This window comes from Diadema setosum, chromosome 6, assembly GCF_964275005.1.
Source record: "Diadema setosum chromosome 6, eeDiaSeto1, whole genome shotgun sequence".
NCBI classification, from domain to species: Eukaryota; Metazoa; Echinodermata; class Echinoidea; order Diadematoida; family Diadematidae; genus Diadema; species Diadema setosum.
This window is the reverse complement of record NC_092690.1, coordinates 599,859-625,196: the sequence shown is the minus strand read 5'-3', so window position 1 is coordinate 625,196 and position 25,338 is coordinate 599,859. Positions and strand designations below refer to the sequence as shown.

The 25,338-nt window shown below is 37.8% G+C and overlaps 1 protein-coding gene across 1 annotated transcript; it reads right to left on the bottom strand.

Annotated features, from left to right (window-relative positions):
- Positions 1-264: 264 nt before the first annotated feature.
- Positions 265-15,263, bottom strand: LOC140229880 (peroxisomal biogenesis factor 19-like). Its single transcript, XM_072310086.1, has 8 exons — positions 15,128-15,263; positions 9,604-9,743; positions 8,771-8,984; positions 6,358-6,455; positions 3,542-3,697; positions 2,532-2,708; positions 1,899-1,943; positions 265-1,038 (listed from the first exon to the last, which is right to left on the bottom strand). Exons 1-8 carry the CDS (start codon positions 15,261-15,263, stop codon positions 958-960), a joined length of 1,047 nt encoding a protein of 348 aa, XP_072166187.1. The 3' UTR covers positions 265-957.
- Positions 15,264-25,338: the final 10,075 nt, after the last annotated feature.

The window sequence follows — 25,338 nt, the reverse complement described above, 5'->3', positions numbered from 1 at the left end:
GTGCGTGCGTATATGTGCGCACGCGTACGCGTCCGTCCAATTTTTTCAATTTTTCAAAAAATGCTCCAAATGGTCTGAAACGTGTGCAAAAAAAAATTGAGCTCGATTTGAGCATACAAATATTTCAACGCGCGCGTTTTAAGAGAAAATATGAATTTTGAGAATATGAGTAGAATGCGCATAACTTGACATATATGTGACGTAAATTTCATTGAAAAATTCCATTCCATTGATGAGACATGATTGAGAATGTGTTTTCATATAATGACGTCATAGTGACGTCACGGTCGACTGATCACTATGATTTTATTAGACCCGTCGTCTTTGGGACATGATACATATATGGTATAAGTTTGAAATTGATAGAAAGAATACTTTCTGAGCTAATCGATACACAAAATTTGTCCAGAAATAAAGAAAGAAGAAGAAGAAAAAGAAAGAATCCGTACAGATACAGAAGGTGATCCGAGAGGATACTCGGATCACCTAAAAAATTAATTAATAAAAAAGACTTCATTGACAGATCCCTTTGACTGGCACCACTTCTGATGCATCTTCCATGTATTCGTTTTGGTCAGTTACAAAGTGATCCATTAAAAAGTGAAGAAGTTTCCCCCAAGATGTCATTGGATGTAGCCTTCTGCTAGAGACCAGTCAAAATCATCAATCACTGCTTCGATCCATATCCACAACGGTTTGTATCTTGGCACTTCTCTTCACTGGAGTTGATAATGATCTATCTGCCATACGGGTGAACTCCAAATCTCATTAAGCTGGAAAAGATCTTGACCATGTCAGCTCCTATCAGGAGAGGATCCCTGTGATGTCCAAGCTTTCATTGCACACAATCATCTTTACATCAGCTCTATCTGTGTTTCACACTAATCAATGTTGATTGTCTCATCATTCAAAAATGGATTCATTGTTCTTGGTCTGAAGTACAGTCTGGTTGTGACATCACATGACGGCGCACTGCTCTCCGCTTGGTAAACCTGGTATTCTTGGCAGTCCATTTTCATCAAATGTCAAACCGGTGTTCTGTAAGGGAAGAGACGGGAATAAAAAAGTAATACTGCAGCTAAACATATCTGCCAAAGTTCATTGTCACAATGCTCAACGAATCACATACAACATATTGCTTTGTCATATCAACTAACAAAACCAACTCAAGAAACTTGTGCTTCTGTACATGTGCACTCTGGAAACCTGCTTGTATATTTGCCCATCTGATTAAACATGCTGTCCACTCCTATACTCCCCGACATTGATAAATCGCTAAACGAGGGAAACTTAATATATAAGGTAGGGACATAGCAATATTCCTTGATGTACTCAACACCTTGTACATAATTAAAGGTGCAGAATTATGGAATTTGATGCACACTTTCCAGTAAGTTTTGACTTTTGGCAATGAAAAGAGAGAGAGGTTAATAGAATGCTATCAGCAGCAATTATTTATGTCACCAATTGTTCGTATAAAGTGAGTGAATGAAGGGGCTCTGGCGTTAGCTTTGGTGTCAGTATTTTTTTGTTTCTATCATTCCCAACTCAATTGATTCAAGTCTATACAGTTTTTAGATTCACACACAGAGAGCTGACAGGAGAGAAAAGAAGAGACGATTTCTCACTCTATTCTGTGCATTACAGCAATGGGAATCATCTCACTACAGCAATCTTACTATGGTTGTGTGAAAAGAAGCACACATTTCAATGAAGTTTATGAGGAATATACAGGAACATAGAAGACACCTTATCTAGGGTTATTCAGGACAACGAAACAATCATATTCAAGCAATAATATGAAAAGTAACACAACTACATTAATTGTGAGGTGCAAATATGAATCGGAATTCTGAACCAAAGCAAGTAGTTTGACTATGTACGATGAGTGTATTTACCATGTCACCAACAATTTCAGCTGGGGGCTGACCGAGGCTTTCCATCTGTCATACACAAACAAGTCATAAAAATTATATCTTTATATATTTTTGTTTGAACAAAGGGAAAAATCAGATAACTGATTTGAATGCATGGCATAAATGTACACTGATATAGGGAAAAACAAAATAAAGAAAACTAGTGTACAGTGTTGCTTGAATAATATCCACATAAAAGTTTCGTATAGATGTGGGTGCTCCATAACTTTGACAACTTGCTACAGTCTATCTCTAGTCGAGATTTTCTATAGAAGAAATGAAAAGAATGATTTTATGCATGCATTCACCCAAATCACATCTTCACATCCACAAAATGGGTTCTAGCAACGCTTCTTGACGTCACGACAGTAGAGGTATTTTCACATCCTCTTCAGATTCTTTTAATAATTTTTTGTCTGTCAGAGCCTAAAGGAACCAAACAAAAACTGGTCTTCATGCTTTCTATGGGATAGGCCCAGTTTACCAAACTGACCAAGTTAAATAACTTTCAGTAGAATAAATCAAAATCAATATTGATGTCCATGTACTTCTTAATAGGATTTAAAAAAAAGTTTATCTTCCTTCTAATAGCCAGAGTTCTCTTGGAAATCATACCTTTTGAATAAGGTCCATGATTTTTGTCATCCTTTGTTGACGAACTGTCACACTGTCAGAATCCTGCTCCCCTTCATACTCAGTACATAAAGCCATCATGATTCTATGCTGCTCACTGTACCTCTGGTGATCAGAGCTGCTTATTGTTGTCTTGTTCTCATCCAACCAACCTTGGTACTACGTGTATTTCATGAAAAAAAGAACACAAACAACAATACTGCATTGAGGTTTTTGTTTTGTTTTTCAGAAACCCTTATTAACATAAAAACAACAATAACCAAACAAACACAATAACAAAAAAATAATACCCCAGCTTTGTTGATATAAATTTGACCTATTAAAAGTATGCAAAAAAATATAACAGACAATTGATAGTAGAGCTAATTCATTCATTAATTCACCTAATATTATTATTATTACCATCATTATTATTATTATTATTATTACTATTATTATCATTATTATTATTTAATATCATTAACATTATAATTTATTATTATTATTATTATTATTATTATTATTATTATTATTATTATTATTATTATTATTATTATTATTATTATTATTATTATTATTATTATCATCATCATCAAAGTCACAATCATTTTTTTCTTTTATTTTCATTCTTGTTTACACAATAGGCGTCTATGCTTTGACTGTGAGGAATCTAAAACACATGAAATTCATCTCACCCTGCCAAGGAAAAAGTTTTTAGACCACATGAGTCCTTCCCGCTCTTCAACATACATGCATTAGTTTCACAACCTCAGCATATCCTAAAGAATTATCTTTCTTCATGAAGTAGTCCAATGTTACTATGGTACAGCATTTCACTGTCAGACTTTATTCTTGTTTTTCAAAATGTGGTGGCGTTTTGTGATTGTTACTTTTTGCAGGAAAATGTTTCATGTATTTGGTATGTAAGTATGGATTAACAGTCGATCACCTTTAAACTGAAAGAGTCAACTAAAAAAAGCTCATAAGATGAGATAAATGCTATGCAGACAAACCTTGTCCACAACTTCCTTAAGAGACGGGTAGAGGACATCCTTAGAGAGGAGACTGTGCATCATAGTTTGAACCATCGGCAAAAGTTCTGCATCTCCCTCTTCAAGATTCATTCCTCCAAGTGATCTCAGGAGCTCTTCATCTGGTATCTGACCTTCCTGGAAAATTACACATCGTTTTAGCTCACATTTCTATACATGCTGCCATGATCAAAATGCTACACACAATCCCCAAATCTCTGGCTGTACAGTATCATCAATAACTAGAAATGTCGCTATGGCGACTGATGCCTCCGCCATAATGCATGATTCTCCCAATAGGCATATAGTACAATGTCTTCACAATGTGTGATCCATGACAGTTTCACATATCTGGCAAAATATTGAAATGACAGGTTTGTCAGAAATGTCTTGAACTGGGTTTGCTATAATTTTCTAAGAGTGCAGGTACACATATTTGGGGAATTTTGGGAAAGTTTATGCAATGAGTAATTTCCAAGGTACGAAGAAAGAGTGTGATGACGGTACAAAATAGATTTTTTTTTTTTTTTTTTTTTGGGGGGGGGGGGGGCATTGAAACCTGGCCTTTGACCCTTAACCTTTGACCTTCTGGCTGGAAATTTCCCGGAGAATCTCCATTAGGTAATGCATGTATTAAGTTTTGAAACTAATAATGCAAGCATTGCATATACTAGTATATGAGGGAAATAGTAAAATTTTGAGGAGTTGACCTTGACCTTTGACCCCTGACTATTGACCCATGACCCCTAAATTCCCTAGATAATCCCTGCCAGACAGTACATGCATATGTACCAAGTTCCACAAAGATACATTGAAGCATTTGAGAGAAAAGTAATATTGCAACATTTTCACATAACCTTTGACCTTTTGACCTTTGGCCTTATGACATGAAACTCTCTGGAGAATCTTTACGCAGTAGTACATGTCCACACCAAGTTTCAAGAAAATACCTTCGGGCATTGCATAGATATGGGGGAAATTGCAACATTTGTAGCATTTGACCTTGACCTTTTGACCTTTGACCTCTTGCCAATGTCACTAAAATCTACTCAACTAATTGTCCCATCATACATCATCCTTGGACCAAGTTTGGTGAAAGCTGCTTCATCCAGTTTTGAGTTATCACGTAAACAGATAAATTTTAGGATTTGACCTTGATCTTTGACCTTTGACCTCTGTCCGATTTCACTGAAAAACTAATCAAGTAATTGTCCCATCATACATCATCCTCCAACAAAGTTTGGTGAAATTTGCTCCATCCAGTCTTGAGTTATCGCGTAAACGGATACAATTTCATGATTTGACCTTGACCTTTGACCTTCAGCCGATTTCACCCAAAATCTAATCAAATAATTGCCCCATCATACTTCATACTCGGACCAAGTTTGGTAAAATTCCAGTAAATATTACTCAAGTTATCGCGTAAACGAAAGCGGACGGACGTACGTACGGACGTACGGACGTACGGACGGACGGACAACCCGAAAACATAATGCCTCCGGCACCACTTCGTGGCGGAGGCATAAAAACATCTTTTGGATTACATTTCTGACCATAAAATCAGTTCTAGCAAGTTTGTGCCTAACCAAACTTATTGTTATTCATCAATAATCAGCGTTTGCAAATGGCAATTCCTCTCTTAAAAGAACCATAATGACTATTATCAAGCAGCTTTTCAGAGTGATTCAGAGCTAATGTAACTTAATTCATTCAAGTTGATGTCTATTTTGTTTATTTAGGAAAATGATAAAATATTCTTCTGCATTCCATAATCTCAAAGAAAAACTGACTGAAGCAGAAGGTAGACAGTGTCTTATTTTGAAGAAGCGCTGATACTTTAAGAATTGATTCCTCCTCAAATCATTTTTCCTCTCCCTCTCTCTTAAATCTACACAGAGTACTAATAACTGAAAAACCAACACTGGCATAACAAACAATACCATCTTGAAAATTCAACAGCCTTTTTTTTTTTTTTTTTTTGATAAATCAAATAGAGTGGTTCCAAATTACACAAAATCTGTCACACACCTATGTTTCTCATCTTGGCTGAAGCTATAATTTTGTAAATTACTGTGACATTCAGTTCGCAAAATGTAATGCTAAAATGTAAATGCTACTTATAGACAGTAAACCCAAGGAGGTACTAGAGATCTCCCTTTGAAAGACACTACTACAATATGGATTGTAGACCAACTATGTGCATTTGAATTGTGTTTTTACTAAAGTCCTAGATTTCAAGTTAAAACTTAATTTATTGGGTTAAAACCTAATTCACTGAGTGTGTGAAGAGAAGAAAACAAAAGGATGAAAGAAAGAAAGAAAAAGACTGAATACACTCGCTCTATTGATGCTGACTTTGTGTGCCATTCTTCACCTGTAAGTCTCTTGCATTCTGATTTTATGGGTCATTCATTACCTGTAAAGGCCACCGCACACTACACGATCAGACTGGCCTTAAAGTCTTAAGCCAAGCTGGGTCTTAAGACCAGTCGTACGACCGGACACCGCACACTATACGACCGAGTAGGCTTACGACTGTAAAGCACGCGCAGTGTGCACTGCGTGCGCTTACATTTTACTGCATTGTGAATGTCTGAAAGCCTACGACCAGTTGTAGAAATTCAACATGTCAAATCTCTACGACTGGCGCTAAGACCCAGTCGTACGACTAGAAAATGGCAAGACTGTGACGCACACTTCTAGTCTTAAGGTCTTAAGACTGGTGAATTGGGGCAAAATCGTGTAGTGTGCGGTGGGCTTTAGTCTCTTACGTTCTTATTTTGTGTGTCATTCTTTACCTGTAAGTCTCTTGCATTCTGTGCCAGTCTGGTCATTGTGTCTGCTAAGGTGGAAGTCAGTTCATCAGGATTGTCAGTACTCCCATCAGCAGACACCCCTTAATGGCAGAGAGAGAGAGAGAGAGAGAGAGAGAGAGCAAAGAGTGAAAGGGTCAATGAGTCTATTAACTTTCACCTTGTGATCAAGCTATCATCAATTTTTTTCCATTTTTTTTTTTTTTTTTAGATTGAGGATTGGTGAGCTCTTTTGGCCTTTCTTTCTAAAACCTATTGTACATGTACCTGACATAAAAATAAAATCAGAGAAAAATATAACAAAGATTCCCATTTGAATAGCACAGTTCCTTACTAGGACCCTTTGTTATGCAAATTCCATTATTTCAAACACTTCAAACATGTTACCTCTTTGAATTATTAAGTCAAATTGTGCAAATGATTCCAGCGCGAAGGGGTAAAACCTAATTCAGTGACTTCAAGAACTCTTAAAGGGACTGTACAGTACTGGTTGAGGTAAGGGATTCATGTTTTGAACATTTCTAAGTGAGATAATGAGAAACCTTTCACGAAATATGAAAGAGCATGTAATTTTAAGAAGGATTCAACGTTTATTTGATGACAATTGGTTTTGAAATGGCTGAGATATCCAAAAAAATTGATAATAATAAAAGGCGACATGCCACAACTTTATTAGGATCTCTTTGTTTCACCTTGTTTTTGGATATCTCAGCTATTTCAAAACCGAATTTTCATCAAATAAACTTTTGATACCTTTTAGAATTGCATGCTCTTTGACATCTCATAGAGTGGTTTCTGAATATCTTGCAAATTGTTAAAAGCTAAATCCTCACCTCGACCAGAACTGTACACACCCTTTAAATACAACCAACATTTGTCATCATCTTAGGAGAGATATGGTATCTTGGCATAGCGTATCGATTGTTCTGTTTTGTTTTGTTTTCAATGACTCTGTGAAAATCACCGATCATATCTTACCATATTTATCATATTGTTGACTTTGGGAAGAAATTTTGACGAATCAAGAAAGGAAGAAGAGGGGATTATTTTGATTTAACAGAAGAAAGCATGCACACATGTATCACTATCAAATTTATAAGGCTATTAACATTCTATTTTGTTTATGAATCATGCATAGAAGAAAAGAAAATGAAAAAAAAAGAACCTTTAATACTCATTATACCATTTGCATCTGTAGGTTCTAAAGTATCTATAGCCATGGATTTACTATGTGACTCACATTATGCACATGCTGTAACTTATCTATCAGAAGAGTAATATTTTTGTAAAAAGCCTGGATTCTGCATCCCTTAGAATTTATTTTTTAACCTGGTATGATGAATAAATCATTTCAATAAAGAACAAGAAAATAAAGCAAAACAAAAATAATGTGTCTAAAGATTCACTGTGCCAAGATTCGTACATGTCCTAATAATGTTCCTTTGAGAAATGTGTTAAATTATGTCTTCTCTTGGAACTCTTCATACAAAGAAGCTCTACGATATTCCACTAAAATCCCATTGCACTGCCTTGACTTACGTGAGTTATGCCGTCATTTTTAATTTTTTTTTTTTTTTTGTGGTAAAAACCCAAGTTTACGCACTTACATCTAAGTTTAGACATTTAACCCTAACTAGGCCGGGGGGCTCCAAGGCCCCCCCCCCCCCTTGATGTTCCGCACAATGTATCGCTAACGCAAAAAGCTATCGCCGTGACGTTTCATGACTTTTTTCTTTCGAGTCTCCCGCATTGTTTGACATCAAATTTGCGATGCCCGGGAGCATGGTTCCGAAGTTGCGAATAAATATGTACGTGCATGTCAGACCTAAAACCGCTCAAAAACGTGAATTTCAATGCTAACTGTGCTTACAGGCAAACTTCATAAAAGTATGATTATTTTGGGGTTTTATTGATTAAAATCAATTAATAACATATTTTCTTGATCGGAACAAGTCGCAAAGTTTCATCGAAAAAACAATGAAAAACATAAAGTCGAAAAAACAAGGAAATACATAAGAAATTAAATAAACAATTTACCTAAGAAATTTTTTCTCTTATGTTTGCTCAGGACACAAAAAGAACATTTACACAAGAAAATGTGCCCATTTTGAGCTTTATTCTAATACTGATTTACACCAAATCGTCCGATTTCATGCATCATTATGCATAAATTAGCATAATTTAGCATAAATGATAATCTTTTTTAAAAATCTAACTCTGTGGTACTTTAGATTACATCATAGGCAACGTGTGCGCCAATTTTCGTCTTGATCGCGCGGTCGATGGCCGAGATCTGGAGGGGGGTCTGGGAGGCCCCCTCCCAGCTCTATGATCTACCTAAATAGTGCGGCCTATTAAGTTAGCGTACAAAAAGTGTAAGACAGCAAAATACCTGTACCTGATGATGGTGCGGGTGGAATGGGTCCCATCTCGGCTAAGTTCTGGAACATTTTCTGGAGGTCAGCTGGCATGCCTGCATCCTCTCCAAGATTGAGATCTGACAATAATCCCGAGAGAACGTTGCCAAACTCTGCCTCAGATTGCATGGCAGCAGGGCTCTCAGAGAAGAGAGCTTCAAAGAGAGCATCTTGACTTGAAGGAGTCTTGCTTTCCTATTAAGACAGTCAATGAAATGTTTGTAAATTTTCCTCTGTGAAGTACACCATATCAAACAGCTGACATGGATTGGTTCGTCTTGAAATTGAAAAGTACAAGAGCTTCACACTTATAGGACCAGGGGGTGTTTCATACAAATGACCTACATGTAAGAACAATTGGAACACATTAAGCTCATGTGCTTTGCCTATGTAGATCAGAATTTCAATAATTCATCACAAGAACTGATCACCAGCCGTTTTATTAAAGTCATTCCTAACTTTAAGAACAGTTTAATGGAACATACCCAGGTGTTTTGTTTTGGGTTTTTTTTTTTCCCCACAAAGGGTCATACAGTGTACCCACTAGATATGACTCAGGCAAATGACTTCCACGTTCAAACTATTTCAAAGTGCTGTCCGGTGTCTTTGAGTGGACAGGAACTTTGCCTGAGACCTGGGTCTGCTGACTGAATGGCAGACATACTAACACTTGGTCACCTTGCTTCAATGAATGTGAATTGATTTGATACCAGATAATTTCCTTGTATTTTCTTGACACAAAATCCCCTTAGGACTAACATCTTATCTAAACTGTATCAGAGTCAAAATTGTGTGTAAACCATGGTTAGGTCACCTTATTTTCCTTCTTTTCTTCTGCATCTTGCACTTTGGTAGTAAGAATGTTCAGTCCAGGAGTTGATGTGGCACCACCATCTTCTGACGAGGCACTAGCTGACGGGGGATGAAGAGGTCCATCAAAATCACTCAGTGCACCTGAAAAGCATGACCAGAGTAGGATGATAAATTATGTTCAGTTACATAAAATTTACTCCAGCAATGTATACACCTATGCTTAACCCTAACTACATGTTGTAGGCCAGGGGGAGGGGGGAGGGGGGAGGGGAAGGGGGGGGGGGGCCTCTCGACATTCCGCGCGACGTATCGCTAACACGAAAAGCTATCGCCGCGACGTTTCATGACTTTTTTTTTCAAGTATCCTGCATCTTTTGACATCAAATTTGCGATGCCCGGGCACAAGTTTCCGAAGTTGCGCATAAATATGTACGTGCATGTCAGACAAAAAAATTGCTCAAAAACATGAATTCATGTACAATTTCAATGCAAACTGTGGTTACAGGCAAATTTCATAAAAGCACGATTATTTGGGGGTTTTATTGATTAAAATTAATTTATAACATATTTTCTTGTTCAGAACAATGTCGCAGACAAGTTTCATCGAAAAAACAATCAAAACCATCGAGTCAAAAAACAAAGAAATATATTAGAAATTCAGAAAACAATAAAATGAGAATTTTTTTTCTCATGGCACAATTTTTTCTCTTATATTTGCTCAGGACACTAAAAAGAATATTTACACAAAAAATGTGCCCATTTTGAGCTTTATTTAGTGATTTATACAGGGATCATTATGCATATAAAAATTAGCATAATTTAGCATAAATTATACATATATCTTTTTAATCTGGAGGTGGGAGGGCCTTAACCCCATCCCCCCCCCCACCATTATGCATATTATAAATATTATAAGAATTAGCATAATTTAGCATAAATTATATATACTTTTTTAATCTGGAGGTAGGAGGGCCTAGACAACCCCCCCCCCCCCCCCCGTCAATGATTTACCTTAACTCTTTATGTGCCACGTTCGCACGTCCGACTCAGTCGACGGCGTGCCAACTTCGCATATTCTGCTCAACAAACAAAGCCGCCAAAACCGATCGATAAATCGCTATTAGATCACTGCTAATCCCGCGGCACAATGAAAGCGTTTCTCGTGCTTTTGTTCCTCTCACGTACGGCTTGCATTCTATGTGGTGATCGACTCTCAAGCGGTGTTGCCAACAAGATTTGCTCGTACATTCTAAGTTTCTATCACAGTTTTATGTGCAAAAGTCATGCCTTTACAGTAATGTAGCAACTGGTCATTCAAAAGAAAAATTGAAAATAGATTTGTCATACAATTTATATCGAAATAAAGCTTGGCATTCGTCTTTAACTTTGCTTACTATTATGCCCATCTTAACAGAAATTTGTAGAAGTTATACAAATTGGAAAAACAGAATTCTTTCTCAAAGCATGACTTCTTTCGTGTCTCAAAATAACGTTGCACACAGGGGGTTTCCACCATGGCACATAAAGAGTTAATAGCCTGGCCTAGTTAGGGTTAAAAACAAGAAAAATGGTAACCCATTGTCACATCCACATGGTCTCAGTCTGTATTCATTCTGACTGGGAGAGGAAAGGGGAATACTGATTGAGTCAAATTGTAGTCAAGGTGTGCCTCTTAAAATCACACACAAAATTGTGAATGAAACTGATGAACTCAAAGCAAATCACTATAGACTACAGAAGCTCTTATAGCTCCAAATAAAGTAAGGCAAATGTAAGGAGTATAGCAAGTTCACAATTTATGGGACATTTAGGGACTGCTTAACATCATTACAGACATTTCTATTTGCATTTGAAGAGTTTTATTGCAAAGTGAGCTAAGCGCCATTTTCAAACATTTCAAAGTAAGTCCACCATCAGACAGGAGGCAACAAAGTGGGTTGGTTGTGTTCCCTTCCTCCACTCCACAGAGTCTAACGATGGGGGTGGAAGACTTGCCTATGGTCATCAGACAGTACTGCATTGGGTAGACCAGTACCAGTTGCAAGCTGGGAGCGGAGTCTTGAGGTATTACAGAGGTGTGGAGGCAGGGAATCTGGAAACAGACTACCTACTGTAGTAGGGGTTGGACGGCTGCTGCATTGCTTCCATAAAGGAAGGGAGTGTCTATTTTCTATGGCATCACGAACTTCAGCATTGTGGTAGTCGTGGATATCGCAATGACACAGCCTTTTCCAGCTAGGGTAGTTGAAGCTGGAGGTGCAGGGCTGCCAACTCTCATGCATTGAGCGTGAGACTCACGCATTTTGGTCCTTTCTCACTCTAAAACTATATTTCATTTGCATGCATTTCTATTGATCTCACTCATTTTGACTCCTAAATTATAGCATTGGCCTATGGGAGTCTCACTCTCAAAGTTAGTTTCCAGTGTTGGCAGCCCTGGAGGTGTCTGGGAGAATTGAGCTTGGCAAGGAGCTGCTTCCAGTAGGGGATGGAGGGGGTGTTGTTTGTCAGTGCATGGAGGAGGATCCTGTGCTGGAATCTGTCTGAAGGCAGTGTGACTAGTTGTCATCGGGAAAGGATAGTGTAGAGATCAGCGTGAAGGGAGAGAGGAAGGATGCCTGTCAGAAGGATCACAGCTTTGAACATTCACAGCACTTTTAGGGAGGCCAAGGAGTTTCTTGAAAAGAAGAGCCTGTGCAGAGTCAAGCTTTTCTCGAGATCATTTGCTGAGCTTCACTACTGCAATCCCGTACAACATTACAGCTGCATGCAGATGAGTCCGAAGTGACAAACATGAATCGGCATGAATCAAAACTCAATAGGGTCCTACTCTATATGATCGACGTGTGTTGCTGTAGCTCTGTGTTTTTGGATCCAAACTGGTAAATTTTAGACTACAAAATGTGTAGATCTAATGTCAATTACTATTAAGTTGCCACTAATTAAAGGGACATTCCAGGCGATTTTCATAATTTCACATCATGTAGTAAATAAATCAAGAGCTCCATGTATAGATTTGTGGAATTTACTGTGGTTCTTGAGCAGAGAAACAATACTTTGAAAAACCTTTAACGAACAAGAGACCCGCGGGTCTAGCGCTCACCTGAGTATCGCAAGTTCACCTTTCACGCAGTCACTAATCTAAATTATTCACAGCTCTACTAAAATTTGACCAGGCTTCTCAAGTAGAAGATGAAAATGTACAATAAGGGCCGAAATTTTTAAAGATTCCTTCATTTGGGGGGATTGGGGGCCCTCTGGGGCCCTCTGGGTGGGGCATGGTGCCCATTTTGATAAATTGAGATCCTGACCCCCTAGGGATGCTACCTGCCAAGTTTGACGAAAATCCATCATGAGGTTTTCAGGAAGAAGATGAAAATGTACAATTCAGGCCCCCATTTGGACCTTCCCAACCCCCCCCCCCCCCCTGCCCCCAAGAGGGGCACCCCTGGATTTGCTATGAACAAACTTGAAACTACAGTCATTAATGTACTCACTCATAGTATTATCTTAGCTCTATAACTTCTGATTCTAGAGAAGATTTTTAAAGATTCCTTCATTTTGGGGGGTTTGGCCCCGCTGGGGCCCCTGGGTGGGGCATGGTGCCCATTTTAACAAATTGAGATCCTAACCCCCTAGGGATACTACCTGCCAAGTTTGGTGAAAATTGGTCATGGGGTTCTCAAGAAGAAGATGAAAATGTATAATTTAGGCCCCATTAGGACCCCTCCCCACCCCCCTCCCCTGGGTCCCAAGGGGGGCACCCCTGATTCTGCCATGAACAAACTTGAAACTACAGTCATCAATGTACTAACTCATAGTATTAACTTAGCTCTATCACTTCTGGTTCTAGAGAAGAAGATTTTTACAGATTCCTTAATTTTGGGGGGTTTGGGCCCCCCTGGGGGCCCCCTGGGTGGGGCATGGTGCCCATTTTAACAAATTGAGTTCCTAACCCCCTAGGGATGCTACCTGCCAAGTTTGATGAAAATAGGTCTTGGGGTTTTCAAGAAGAAGATAAAAATGTAAAAGTTTACGCACGACGGACGACGCACGACGGACGACGCACGACGCACGACGGACGCCGGACGAAGGGCGATCGCAATAGCTCACTTGAGCCTTTGGCTCAGGTGAGCTAATAACACTGAACAAGGATGATGACATAGGAGCTTCACATATTCCAGACATGTAGCAGTGTAATTCCATTACAATACCGCTTGCTTGCGAGTTCACCTGTGTATAATCTATGCATGCCTTCTTTTGTTCTGCTTCCAAGAGCCCCAAGTCATGCATTCTAATGGGGAACCTGCCATGTCATCATCCTTGTTCATTACAATTTGTTATAAATTTCGAAAATGTTCTTATTTTTCATCCCAATTATCATAAACACTGAAACTCTGTCCTCAGTATAACTAATTTATAGTGGTTCAAATGTAAAAATATGAAAATCATCCGGAGGTCTCCTTTAAAGTCGCCAGACATTCACACCGCGGGTAACGTGCTGCAATCAATCAGAGAACAGCTGGGCCAGGGTGACAAATTTTCATCGCTCTCATCCAGATCTCAAGACATTTCTAATTCAAGTTTCCCTCCATAAAAACATGATTGTAATCCAAAAATATTTCACCATATGTACCAGGTAACAAAACCATTTTTAATGCGAGAATGTTTTTGATTTCAAATGGATTTCAGGTGGCAGATTGACAAAGTTTTTCAAATGCGATGATGCATGATGCATCCTACATTGAAGTAACGTGTTAACACATGATTTACATTTACCATAGTTATATGGGTAAACTCGGCCTAGCGGGTAAACTCGGCCCCCAGAGCGCACGTTACAACTATCTATAATGCGCCCGCTGGGGGCCAAGTTTACCCGCTATGCAGAGTTTACCCATAACTATATGGTAAATTACTGCTTGTATCATCAATCATCATTATAAATTTATGCTACATAGAGTCTATATGTAATAATACGTGGCACGCTATCTATGGACGGTGAACTACAGTACCTATCGTGAGTTCGCTAAACCGGGAGTGCATAGAAATAGAAGTTTAGATAGTCTAATTCAAGTGACGTTAGAACAGAGTTAGAGAGCTCGAGAGGCAGAGCCCTGCGACTGTCATGTTGAGTACAAACAAAAGACTCAAGTGTATGAGATAGGGTCAATTTTTTTGTAATTTAGGCCTAGTCTATGATTTATTTTAGTTAGGGTAGGATCAGGGTTTAGGGTTAGGGGCTGTGCTGAAGTTAGAAGCCTATGACTTATTTTAGCCCCCTTAAACCCAGGAGTACCCACGACTGGGCGGGGGCACCGGAGGCCGGAGAGCCCCGGCCGGCGCCGGGGAAGGGGTGCGGCATGCATGCGTGTGGGAAATGGACGCGGGCTTCGTTCCAGCAAGAAAACTATCGTATAGGACTACATGTCAGACGCCCCCCTTTTTGTCCAGTTTTCGGACTTGAAAATTGAATTACTGTACGGCCTGAAAAGATATAAATCAATGTAAAAAGATAGGTGACTTACTGTCAAGGAGGTGATCAAGATCAGCGTCACCTTTGTTTTCAGGTGAAGCACTGTGAACGAGGGACTCCTTCGAGGGTTTTTCGTCTGTTTGTGTTGATAAACTGCTCGCATCTTCCGAGTTTCTGCTGGCTGCCATGTTTGATAATACTGCTAGCAAACGTAGATGGCGTGCGAACATATATTTATTTCAAAGAGATTTTTCTCCTCCCCACCACTAGAGGGCGGACTCTACAATGGAGTCAGTGATTTCATGGGGGCCGCCCACCGAACTAAAACATAGTGGAATGCGTGTTCACCCAGGAAATACGCAGCCACCAAAACTTGCTACCACCGCCATTTTGTTACGGCAATTTTTCCTTATATGGAGTGCGGGCTGTGTCTCCGAAGCGCGAGACCATTGTCATGTACAAACGTGCATTGTTACGTCATAATCACTAGCCACTGGACGGCGTACTCTTGCTTGCGCGCGTACCAGTGGCCCAGTCTGACCGCGCCTAAGCGTGCACTCCATAAGGAAAAATTGCCCGAACAAGATGGCGACGCAACACGGTAATTTGGCTGCACGGTCTCGTGTATGTTGGGAATAGGGACACGCATTCCACTATGTTTTAGTTCGGTGGGGCCGCCATAGCTCACTTAACAATGGCGGACTTTGCGTACTATGTATACATTTCTACAGCGCGTATTACGCGAACTTCTGAACTTTTACGCGAGTACGCACTTGATTTTGGCTGCTCCTCGGTTGCTCGTTTGCTAGCGTGTTAGCACGAGGGGTGAGCCTACCGTTGTACCGCCTCGTTGTCATCCAGTGCTCCCCTTTAACCGGAGGGCCAAACCCCCAAAAGTCGCTTACTTAACGAGTGAGTTGCACTCTCTCTACAAACTAAGTAGACCATGCTTATTTTCAAGCTTTTATTGTAACAAACAACATTCCACTGGTCTACCTCAAAAAATTTGTTGCGAAAGCCTCCAAATCCAAGATGGCGTCCAAGATGGCCGCCATATTTACTGAATTTGTTATTTGAAAGATAGAATTTGATTGAAACATCAGACTTCAACAAATTTGATGTCATATGAAAGAGAATAAAATTTTCTACAAGTTGATACCATTTTTGTGGTTTTTTGTGATAACTGGATTGAGATTTTAAGGAAAAAACACCCATTTTTTTATATTTTTTCTGAAAAAAGGAAAATCATGAAAATGCTTGATTCAGCATAAATCACAGAAAAACTGAAGGATTATCTTGAAACGTTTCAAGAATTTTGTTTGACATATAATTAATATTTGGAGAAAATTAGGGGTCAGTACCATTTTAGGTTCAGGAGTTATAATGTCTCAAACTTGAAAACTCACTATGTAAAAATGGCCACTTTAGTTGTGACAAGACCTTGTTGGTTGTAAAAGAAAGCCTGCGCGCGCCAAGACTACTACACGCACCACTGGCACTGGCGCTTGTAGCAGTGCCAGTGGTGCGTGTAGTAGTCTTGGCAAACGCAGACTTTTTCTTTGACAAACAAGGGTTTGTGCCTGCAAACTAACTTTTCATACCAAGTGGTAGCTCAGGTGACGCTGATTGCTACTATTTCAAAGTAGATTGTTCTGAAGCAGATGAGATGAAGCAAAAATATCTTTCAAATAGAGGTAGAAGCTTGAAACACTAACCTTGCTATAGAAAGTTTAAAACAAAATTTGGATCAATCACTCAAAAAAATCGAAATTGCAGGCCATCAAAGCTGACATAGTGTATTGCGCCAAAGTAAATGTATCATTTCGATTTTGATACAATTTTGTCTGTTTTGCTGTCTATTTATATGGTTTTTATATATTCTGAACATTTTAATGGTATTTCAAACCGTCGTAGGTTTTTAATGGAGACATTTTTTCAGAATGCACCATGAATATTTTTTTCTAAAAAGTAAAAATAAAATAAAATTAAAAATGTTTATGAAAACCATGCAGAAATCAAAATCTTTCCCATAATATAATCAATATTTGGAGAAAATTAGGGGTCAGTATTGTATTTGGTTCAGGAATTATAATGTCTAAAACTTGAAATCCAATTTTACATAATATATATTTGCACGCATCTGTTCCCAAAGACGTCACAGAGGGTCAAATCCAAGATCGTGCTTACTTTTCGAGTTCCACTCTCTCTATAAACAAGACCACACATAATAATGTTCCGTAAGTACACCTCAGTAGATTTGTTGCAAAAACCTCCAAAGTACAGATGCGGTCCAATAGGGCCGCCATTTTTATTGAATTTAACATTTCAAACATAAAATTTGATAGAGACATTGGATTGCAACAAATTTGATGTCAAACAATTTATGAAGGAGAGCAAAACTTCCTAAAAGTTGATACCACTTTAGCTGTGTATTGTGACAAACTGGGGGGGGGGGGATGTTGTTTGCTTCTCTTTTTTTTTGGGGGGGGGGAATACATATTTTTATATTGTTTTGAAAAAAGGAAGAAATGTAAAAACGTTAATGCATGATTTAATATTTATCAAAGAAGAACTGAAGAATTGTTTTGAATCCTGCGATTGAGATTGAGATTTACTGAGATTGAGACATAATTTATATTTCTGGAATTATAGGCAATATCATACACTGTTGACAAATTAACATCTAAAACTTGAAAAAATATATTTATGCATTATAAATTTGCATACAATGTGTTTAGACTATTATGGTCACATGTAATATTATTATGGTCTAGTGACTTGCAAGTACCTGCAAACTAACTTTTCATGCCACATGGTAGGTGACGCTGGTCGCTATTACTGTAGCATTTCATCATAGTAGATTGTTCTGAGGCAGATAAGATTGAACAGAAAGTATTTTCCAAAAAGAGATAGGAGCTTGGAATTTGGCACAAATTTTGCCAATGTGTAATATTTAGCGATAAAAATAGTATCCACACAAAATTGAAGATGGCAGTAATAAATCGAGGTTGTCGTTCAAAGCATTATTTATCATTAGTGCACGTAAAACAAAAACCCAGCTTTACTTAATTCCTCAAACTAGTTCTAAACTGTGAGTTAGGGATAGAACAACTAATGTACAAACTTATATCAGTATAATTAATACTACGGATAAGAATGTCTTTTTATATACTAAATTGTTAACAGTTATCATGGTTATGATTTCTTGAAAAGAAATGGTGTTATCTCCGTATGTTTTAGGCTTTATTATAATTTTTTTACATAGTATAATGTTTTGTGATACAGCTAACCTGCACATAATTATAAATCGAATGTGATATCTCTCCCAATGGTAAACAATACCTTTAGTGTGTTGCGTGAAAGTTAAATCTCAACTTATAACTTATAATTTGATATATTTTGTTCAATCTTCTTATATTGCTGTCTATTACATGTTTCTATACATCCGAACGATATTGTACAAGTGTAAACCATATTGAGTGTCTTTTTTTTTTGAGGGGGGGGGGGGGGGGTGGAGCTCATTCCCGTGTTTGGGTAAGGCCCAATCTTTGATAAAAAAGAAATGCTTTTGTATCAAAGATATGCTTTTTTACGACTCTGCTGTTGTAGAAACGTGAATGATGATGGTATAATATGTGTAATAATGTCTGATCCGCAGATGTCCTTGAAAGTCCTTCTGATCCGAACCCCCCCCCCCCAAAAAAAAAAAAAAAAAAAAAAAAAATCCGACATGGTGGCAATTTCTCAACTTTGCTCTTGAATGTGTTGTGCTAAATTACTTTTTCAGTATATTGTTCGAATAAAATTGTCTAAATTGATTATTCGTGCTGTATATTCACATTTACAAATAAGCATGCTGAAACTGTATTTACTGTTATCAGATTTATCTTACATTGTTTTTAGGCTGATTTCATGTAGGTTATAGTGTCACAATTGCTCTGAACTGAATTGCCATTGGTAGATGCTTTCCCATAATATAGATATCAGGATCACTCGAGAGTGAAAATGTTCATTTTCATTCATTTTAGAGTGACCTCGGGGATCACTCGAAGAGTGACGAGTGATCCCTAAGGCAGGGCTCGACACTAACGGTGGTCCGGTGGCCCAGGGCCACCAAAAACGCACGTCGGGCCACCAAAATGTCAGAAATGAAGAATTTGGTGGCCTGATCGGGCCACCAAAAAAGGTCGGATATTTGCCTTTGGGCCACCAAAAATAAAAGTTAATGTGGGGCCCTGCCTAAGGTCACTCTAAAATGAGTGAAAATGAACATTTTCACTCAAAAGTCAATCCAATTTCACTCTAAATTCACCGTTTTCTGTTATGCACTCCTCACATCAAAAGTAAAAACTTCCACTCGATTTGTTTTTTTTTTTCTTTTTCGGAGAGTAGAACATCACTGGTTTTAAAAATGTGTCCATAAAAACCTAAGACAGTTTAAGATAGCGCAACAGACAAAATTGTATCAAAATCGAAATAATACATTTAATTTAGCGTAATGCACTATGTCAACTTTGATGGCTGTCATCTTGATTTTTTTTTTTTTTTTTTTTGAGCGGTTGATCTAAATTCTGTCTTAAACTATCTATAACAAGATTGGTGCCAAGTTTCAAGCTACTACCTCTATTTGATTTTTTTTTTTGGCTTCATCTCATCTGCTTCAGAACAATCTACTTTGAAAAAATAGCGATCAGTATCACCTGAGCTTCCACTTGGTATGAAAAGTTAGTGTGCAGGTACAAACCTTTGTTTGTCAAAGAAAAAGTCTGCATTTGCCAAGACTACTACACGCACCACTGGCACTGCTGCAAGCGCCAGTGCCAGTGGTGCGTGTAGTAGTCTTGGCGCGCGCAGACTTTTTTATGACCAACAAGGTCTTGGTCACAACTAAAGTGGCCATTTTTACGCAGTGAGTTTTCAAGTTTGGGACATTATAACTCCTGAACCGAAAATGGTACTGACCCCTAATTTTCTCCAAATATTAATTATATGTCAAACAAAATTCTTGAAACGTTTCAAGATAATCCTTCAGTTTTTCTGTGATTTATGCTGAATCAAGCATTTTCATGATTTTCCTTTTTTCAGAAAAATATCAAAAAATGAGTGTTTTTTCCTTAAAATATCAATCCAGTTATCACAATAACCCACAAAAATGGTATCAACTTGTAGAAAATTTTATTCTCTTTCATATGACATCAAATTTGTTGAAGTCTGATGTTTCAATCAAATTCTATCTTTCAAATAACAAATTCAGTAAATATGGCGGCCATCTTGGACGCCATCTTGGATTTGGAGGCTTTCGCAACAAATTTTTTGAGGTAGACCAGTGGAATGCTGTTTGTTACAATAAAAACTTGAAAATAAGCATGGTCTACTTAGTTTGTAGAGAGAGTGCAACTCGACCTCTGTTTTTAGCTTTTGGCCCCCCGGTTATTGCGCTCACAAAACAATAGTACAGGGCGTATGAAGACTCCGCACTCTAGCAGTCACTGGGGAAAATCTCTTTGATTTATTTATAATACTGTAATACGGCTCTGCCAATAGCCATTTAAAGAGGTCATATTTCTTATTTTGACTTTTTAATATCAGAAATGTGTTTTTGATGATATTTGCCCCTACATCAGATGGGAAATTGCACATTCAAAGGTTATAAAGTTTCTCAATGAGACTCTTTTGAAACTGATGCCCTTTGGAGTTTTTTCAAAAAGCTTGCAGTTTTGATTACTAGTCTGGATCTGGATCTGGATCTGGATGTGTACAGTGCAGGACCGTTGTGGTATAGTGCACCGGAGAGAGAGAGGGCTGATGAAGATTACTGGTACTGAAGAAACTGGTCCCCGACTGCAGCCTTGAAGATTGCTACTGTTTGGGAAGTTGCTATGGTGTCTGGGAGATGATTCCAGTCCACCGTTGTCTTAACAAAAAAAGAGTTCTTATACTGATTCTTATACTAGTAGGTCTAGTTTTTTTTTTGTTTTCATAAGATGAATACATAGATGTATGTAGTTACTAGTATCCTTTAGTGTCATATATCATCACCTTATTGCCTACAAAGTCCTGTAAAACGCTTCTATTTATCAAACAAAGTAACTTTATGTATTATTTTGGAGCTGTTTCAGTGGTAGCCCAAACAAAGAAATACATTAAAATGACACAATCATCATGGGTTTCCAAAACACTCTTACGCTCAATAAATCGCAAGACTACTTTATATGTTAATTTTATCAAAAACCGTGACGAAACCTCTCGAATGAAATATATTTCGTACAAAAATATTCTTACCAATACACTCGGATTAGCTAAAAAACAATATTTTGCGGACCAATTGAGTCAATTCAAATGTGATATCAAGCACACTTGGAAAGTAATAAATACCGTTTTGAATTGAGGGAAGGCTGTAAATCCCATTTCTAAAGTTCAAGTTGATAATACTATCATTGAGGACAAGTCTGAAATTGCCGAGATTTTTAACTCATACTTTTCAAAGATAGGTTCAAACTTAGCACAAACTATTACTCCAAGTGATAAATCATTTTACGAATTTCTTTCCTCACCAAACGACCACTCATTTTTTTTCAAGCCAATTGACAGGCAAGAATTAATCAAAATTGTACTTCAGCTCAAAGGAAACAAAGCCCCTGGCTATGATGACATTGGCAATGTCCTTATCAAAGACATTATACATTGTATAGCAGATCCTTTATTGTTTTTTTATAACCTTTCACTACAATCTGGTCAAGTACCATATCTAAAATGAAACTCGCAAAGGTGACTCCAATATTTAAGAAAGGAGACAAATTATGTATCAGCAACTATCGCCCAATATCTTTGTTAACTTCGTGATCAAAAATCTTAGAGAAAATTGTTCATTCAAGGACAACTACCTTCCTTGAATCTCACAACATCATATCTGACTCCAAATTTGGCTTTAGAGAAAAACATAACACAACTCATGCCATTCTAAGTTTAATAAATACCATCCCAGCTTCAATCGAAAAATCCTGTCATACTATCGGTTTGTTCTTAGATTTTTCTAAAGCATTCGATACTATAAATCACGACATTCTGTTATACTTGCGCACTATGGTATTAGAGGTAAGGCTCTGGAATGGTTCGAAAGTTATCTTTCTGGAAGAAAGCAATTTGTTACCATTGATGGATATAATTCGTCTACGGTACCAATCACGCGTGGAGTTCCCCAAGGAAGCCTTCTTGGTCCACTGCTATTCTCTATTTATGTAAATGACATTCGATGTTCTTCGAGTGTTCTCTCTTTTATCCTTTTTGCTGATGATTCAAACGTATTCTATACTCACAGTGATCCCAATAAGTTAGTAGACGTTTTAAATGTAGAACTTGCACATGTAACAAATTGGATAAAAGCAAATAAATTATCTTTAAATAAACAAAAAACCAATTACATGTTATTCAGTAACTCTGTTAAACAACTTCCTGACCAAGTGATATTTGATAATTCTGTTAGAAGTCAAGACTACAAAATTTATCGGTATTACAATTAATTGACAATAAGCTAACTTGGAATTGTCATATAATTTTGTAAGATAGTTTCAAGAAATATTGGCATCATTAATAACGTTAAACGGATTCTCCCCAAGTCAGTGCTTCTTATGTTATATTCAACTCCTATTCTTCCTTACCTTAATTATAGCGTAATGGCATGGGGAAATGCAATACAAACTAAAATGGACAGGGTGCTCCTCTTGCAGAAAAGAGCGATGCGTTTGATATGCAATACCGCTTATAGATCACACACTGATGTTTTGTTTAAAGAAAACCGTATTCTTAAGATTACTGATTTATATCGTCTTCAGCTGGGTTGTTTTATGTACAATGTAGAAATTAACGCTACTCCTGCTGTATTTAAGGAAATGTTTCGAAAAAATAATGTTATACATAATTACTCAACAAGGTATGCGAATGATTATCATCTTCCCAAAAATAGAACCAGTTTTGCTCACAGAAATTTTATGTTTACTGGTCCTAAGCTTTGGAATTCCTTTGATCGTTCACTAAAACAAGCTCAGAGCTTGAATAGCTTTAAGTATAAGCTCAAAAATGTGTTTCGTGATAGGTATTAATAAACAGTTTTATGGTAATTAAACGTATGTATAAATCAATGTTTTCTAGAAGTACTTCATTAAGTATGCTCGGAAGGTTATCTTCTGTTTCATTCATTATTTTAATGGTACACTGTATATAATGTACACTGTAAACACTTTATACATAAACTTGTGCTTTGTAACATACATGACTTGTTTGTATATCCATAGTACGGTTCATGTGCCCTTGTAAATAGTGTATATATGGTGTTTTTGTTATATTTCACTCAGCCTTATCTTTGATATCATTTTGTCCATAATCTGTAGGGGGACTACATTTAACAAGCAGTGCTTCTAAGTAGTCCCCTCCACATTTGTATATGGTGTTATTCTATCTCAGAATATCACTATATTTTGTATATACATGTAACATACTCTGTATAGTTTTGATATAATGTCCACTATGTGTTATACCCTGTATATTCTATCATATAATGTCCACCATGTGGAATATGATTAAATTTCATTTCATTTCAAAGTTGCCTGATACTGAGGACTAGTTTTTACCAAGATCTAGTACCACAAGAACATAAAGGCGGGGGGGGGGGGGGGGTAGAGGGGGGATAAGGGGAGAGGAGGAGGGTAGGAGAGGGATGGATTCGAAATAGATCAACATAAACCAGCAGAGCTTGTATAGGATGAATACTCCCCATAAACTTGTGTGCATTGCGTGCATTCTCTATAGGGCTCACACGGGTAAATAATTCCTCATAGAGTCGTGTGTTACAATTCAAATTTCAAAAAAAAAAAAAGAAAAAAAAAGAAGAAAAATCTGTAAAATAGCTGGGAGAAATGAGGTGTTTCATTTTCACTAACTTGGATAAGTGAGCTATACCCTGTCATCCATCAAATTTACAAGGCAGGTTCTCCGGCTCAATCTCTGTCCAAGGGTCCGCAAAACCAGACTACGTGTTCTTCTAAAAAATAAAAAATAATAAAAAAAATAAAATAAAAATCACCTATAATTTTCCGCACACGCACCCAATGAAATAGTCCCCTCAAATTCCATGAGAAAAACTTTCATCTTCCAACCAAAATGCAAATTCATACTCGACATCTACAGCTACATATATATCTTTTTTTTTCTTTTCTTTTTTTTTTTGCCAAACTGAATCATTGATTTTTAATCGATTCATTTCTTCATTTATTTTGATATCTTTGGTACGATTTCGTGAAGGGGTCTGGGACAGTTCATTTTAATTTACAGGTGTGAGCCCTGGAAGGCTCTGCCGATAACTACAGTAGCGTAAACCACCATAATACTTTACGTGTGTGCCTCGTTTATTTCCTGTCCATTGGTTGTGTTCAAAATTTGTTTATATTTGACTCATTGGCACTACACAGCCTAAAGGATAATATTGCTAGACGATGCCTTTCGGCTCTTTATACACGAAAAACTTTGACACATAATGTCTCAGGTAGTAATAACGTTATTCTCAATAAAGGCACTGGGTGATTTCAAGTCTGATGCTAGTGCTGAGATAGCACTAGCACTAGCACTAGCACTAGCACTATAGCACAAGTAGCACTAGCACCGAACTTGAAATCACCCAATGTATTTAGATATTAAATTCTTGACAATTCTGTATGAAAATATGTTAGAACAAAATTGTCTAGCGTATCTCATATGTCTTTCTTTTACAACAAAACAAGTAAGCAAGACAAGTTCTGCTGCTCAAACTCTGTTCAGCGAGATCTGTTAAAAAAAAGAATCAGGAAGATTGGTTTGTCACTTAAATTAACTGTATGACTGACTATACACCAATTGTGACTCTGTATATTATTAATTGCAACAAACAATAGAAGAAAAATTAATGATAATGCATTGAGTTTAAGAATATGGCGAACTGAGTAGGTAGAAATCTTGTCAAATCTTTGGGGAATTATTTACCCGTGTGAGCCCTATAGAGAATGCACGCAATGCACACAAGTCTATGGGAAGTATTCATCCTATACAACCTCTGCTGGTTTATGCTGATCTATTCTGTCGAATCCATCCCTCCCCAGGTACCCCCTCCTCTCCCCTCCCCCCCCCCCCCACCACCCCCTCGTCTCCCCCCCCCCCCCCCACCACCCTCCTCCTCTCCCCTCTCCCCACCCCCTCTCGCTCGCTCCGCTCGCTCGGGCTCGGTCGCGTTCGTGA

Bases quoted from the DNA above. Each gene is read 5' to 3' on its own strand.
- LOC140229880 (XM_072310086.1), bottom strand. From the start codon at position 15,263: ATGGCAGCCAGCAGAAACTCGGAAGATGCGAGCAGTTTATCAACACAA. The intron at 2,709-3,541 runs GTTTGTCTGCAT...AAATACACGTAG, and splicing joins TTAAGGAAGTTGTGGACAAG to TACCAAGGTTGGTTGGATGA. The intron at 1,944-2,531 runs GTATGATTTCCA...TGTGTATGACAG, and splicing joins TCATGGACCTTATTCAAAAG to ATGGAAAGCCTCGGTCAGCC.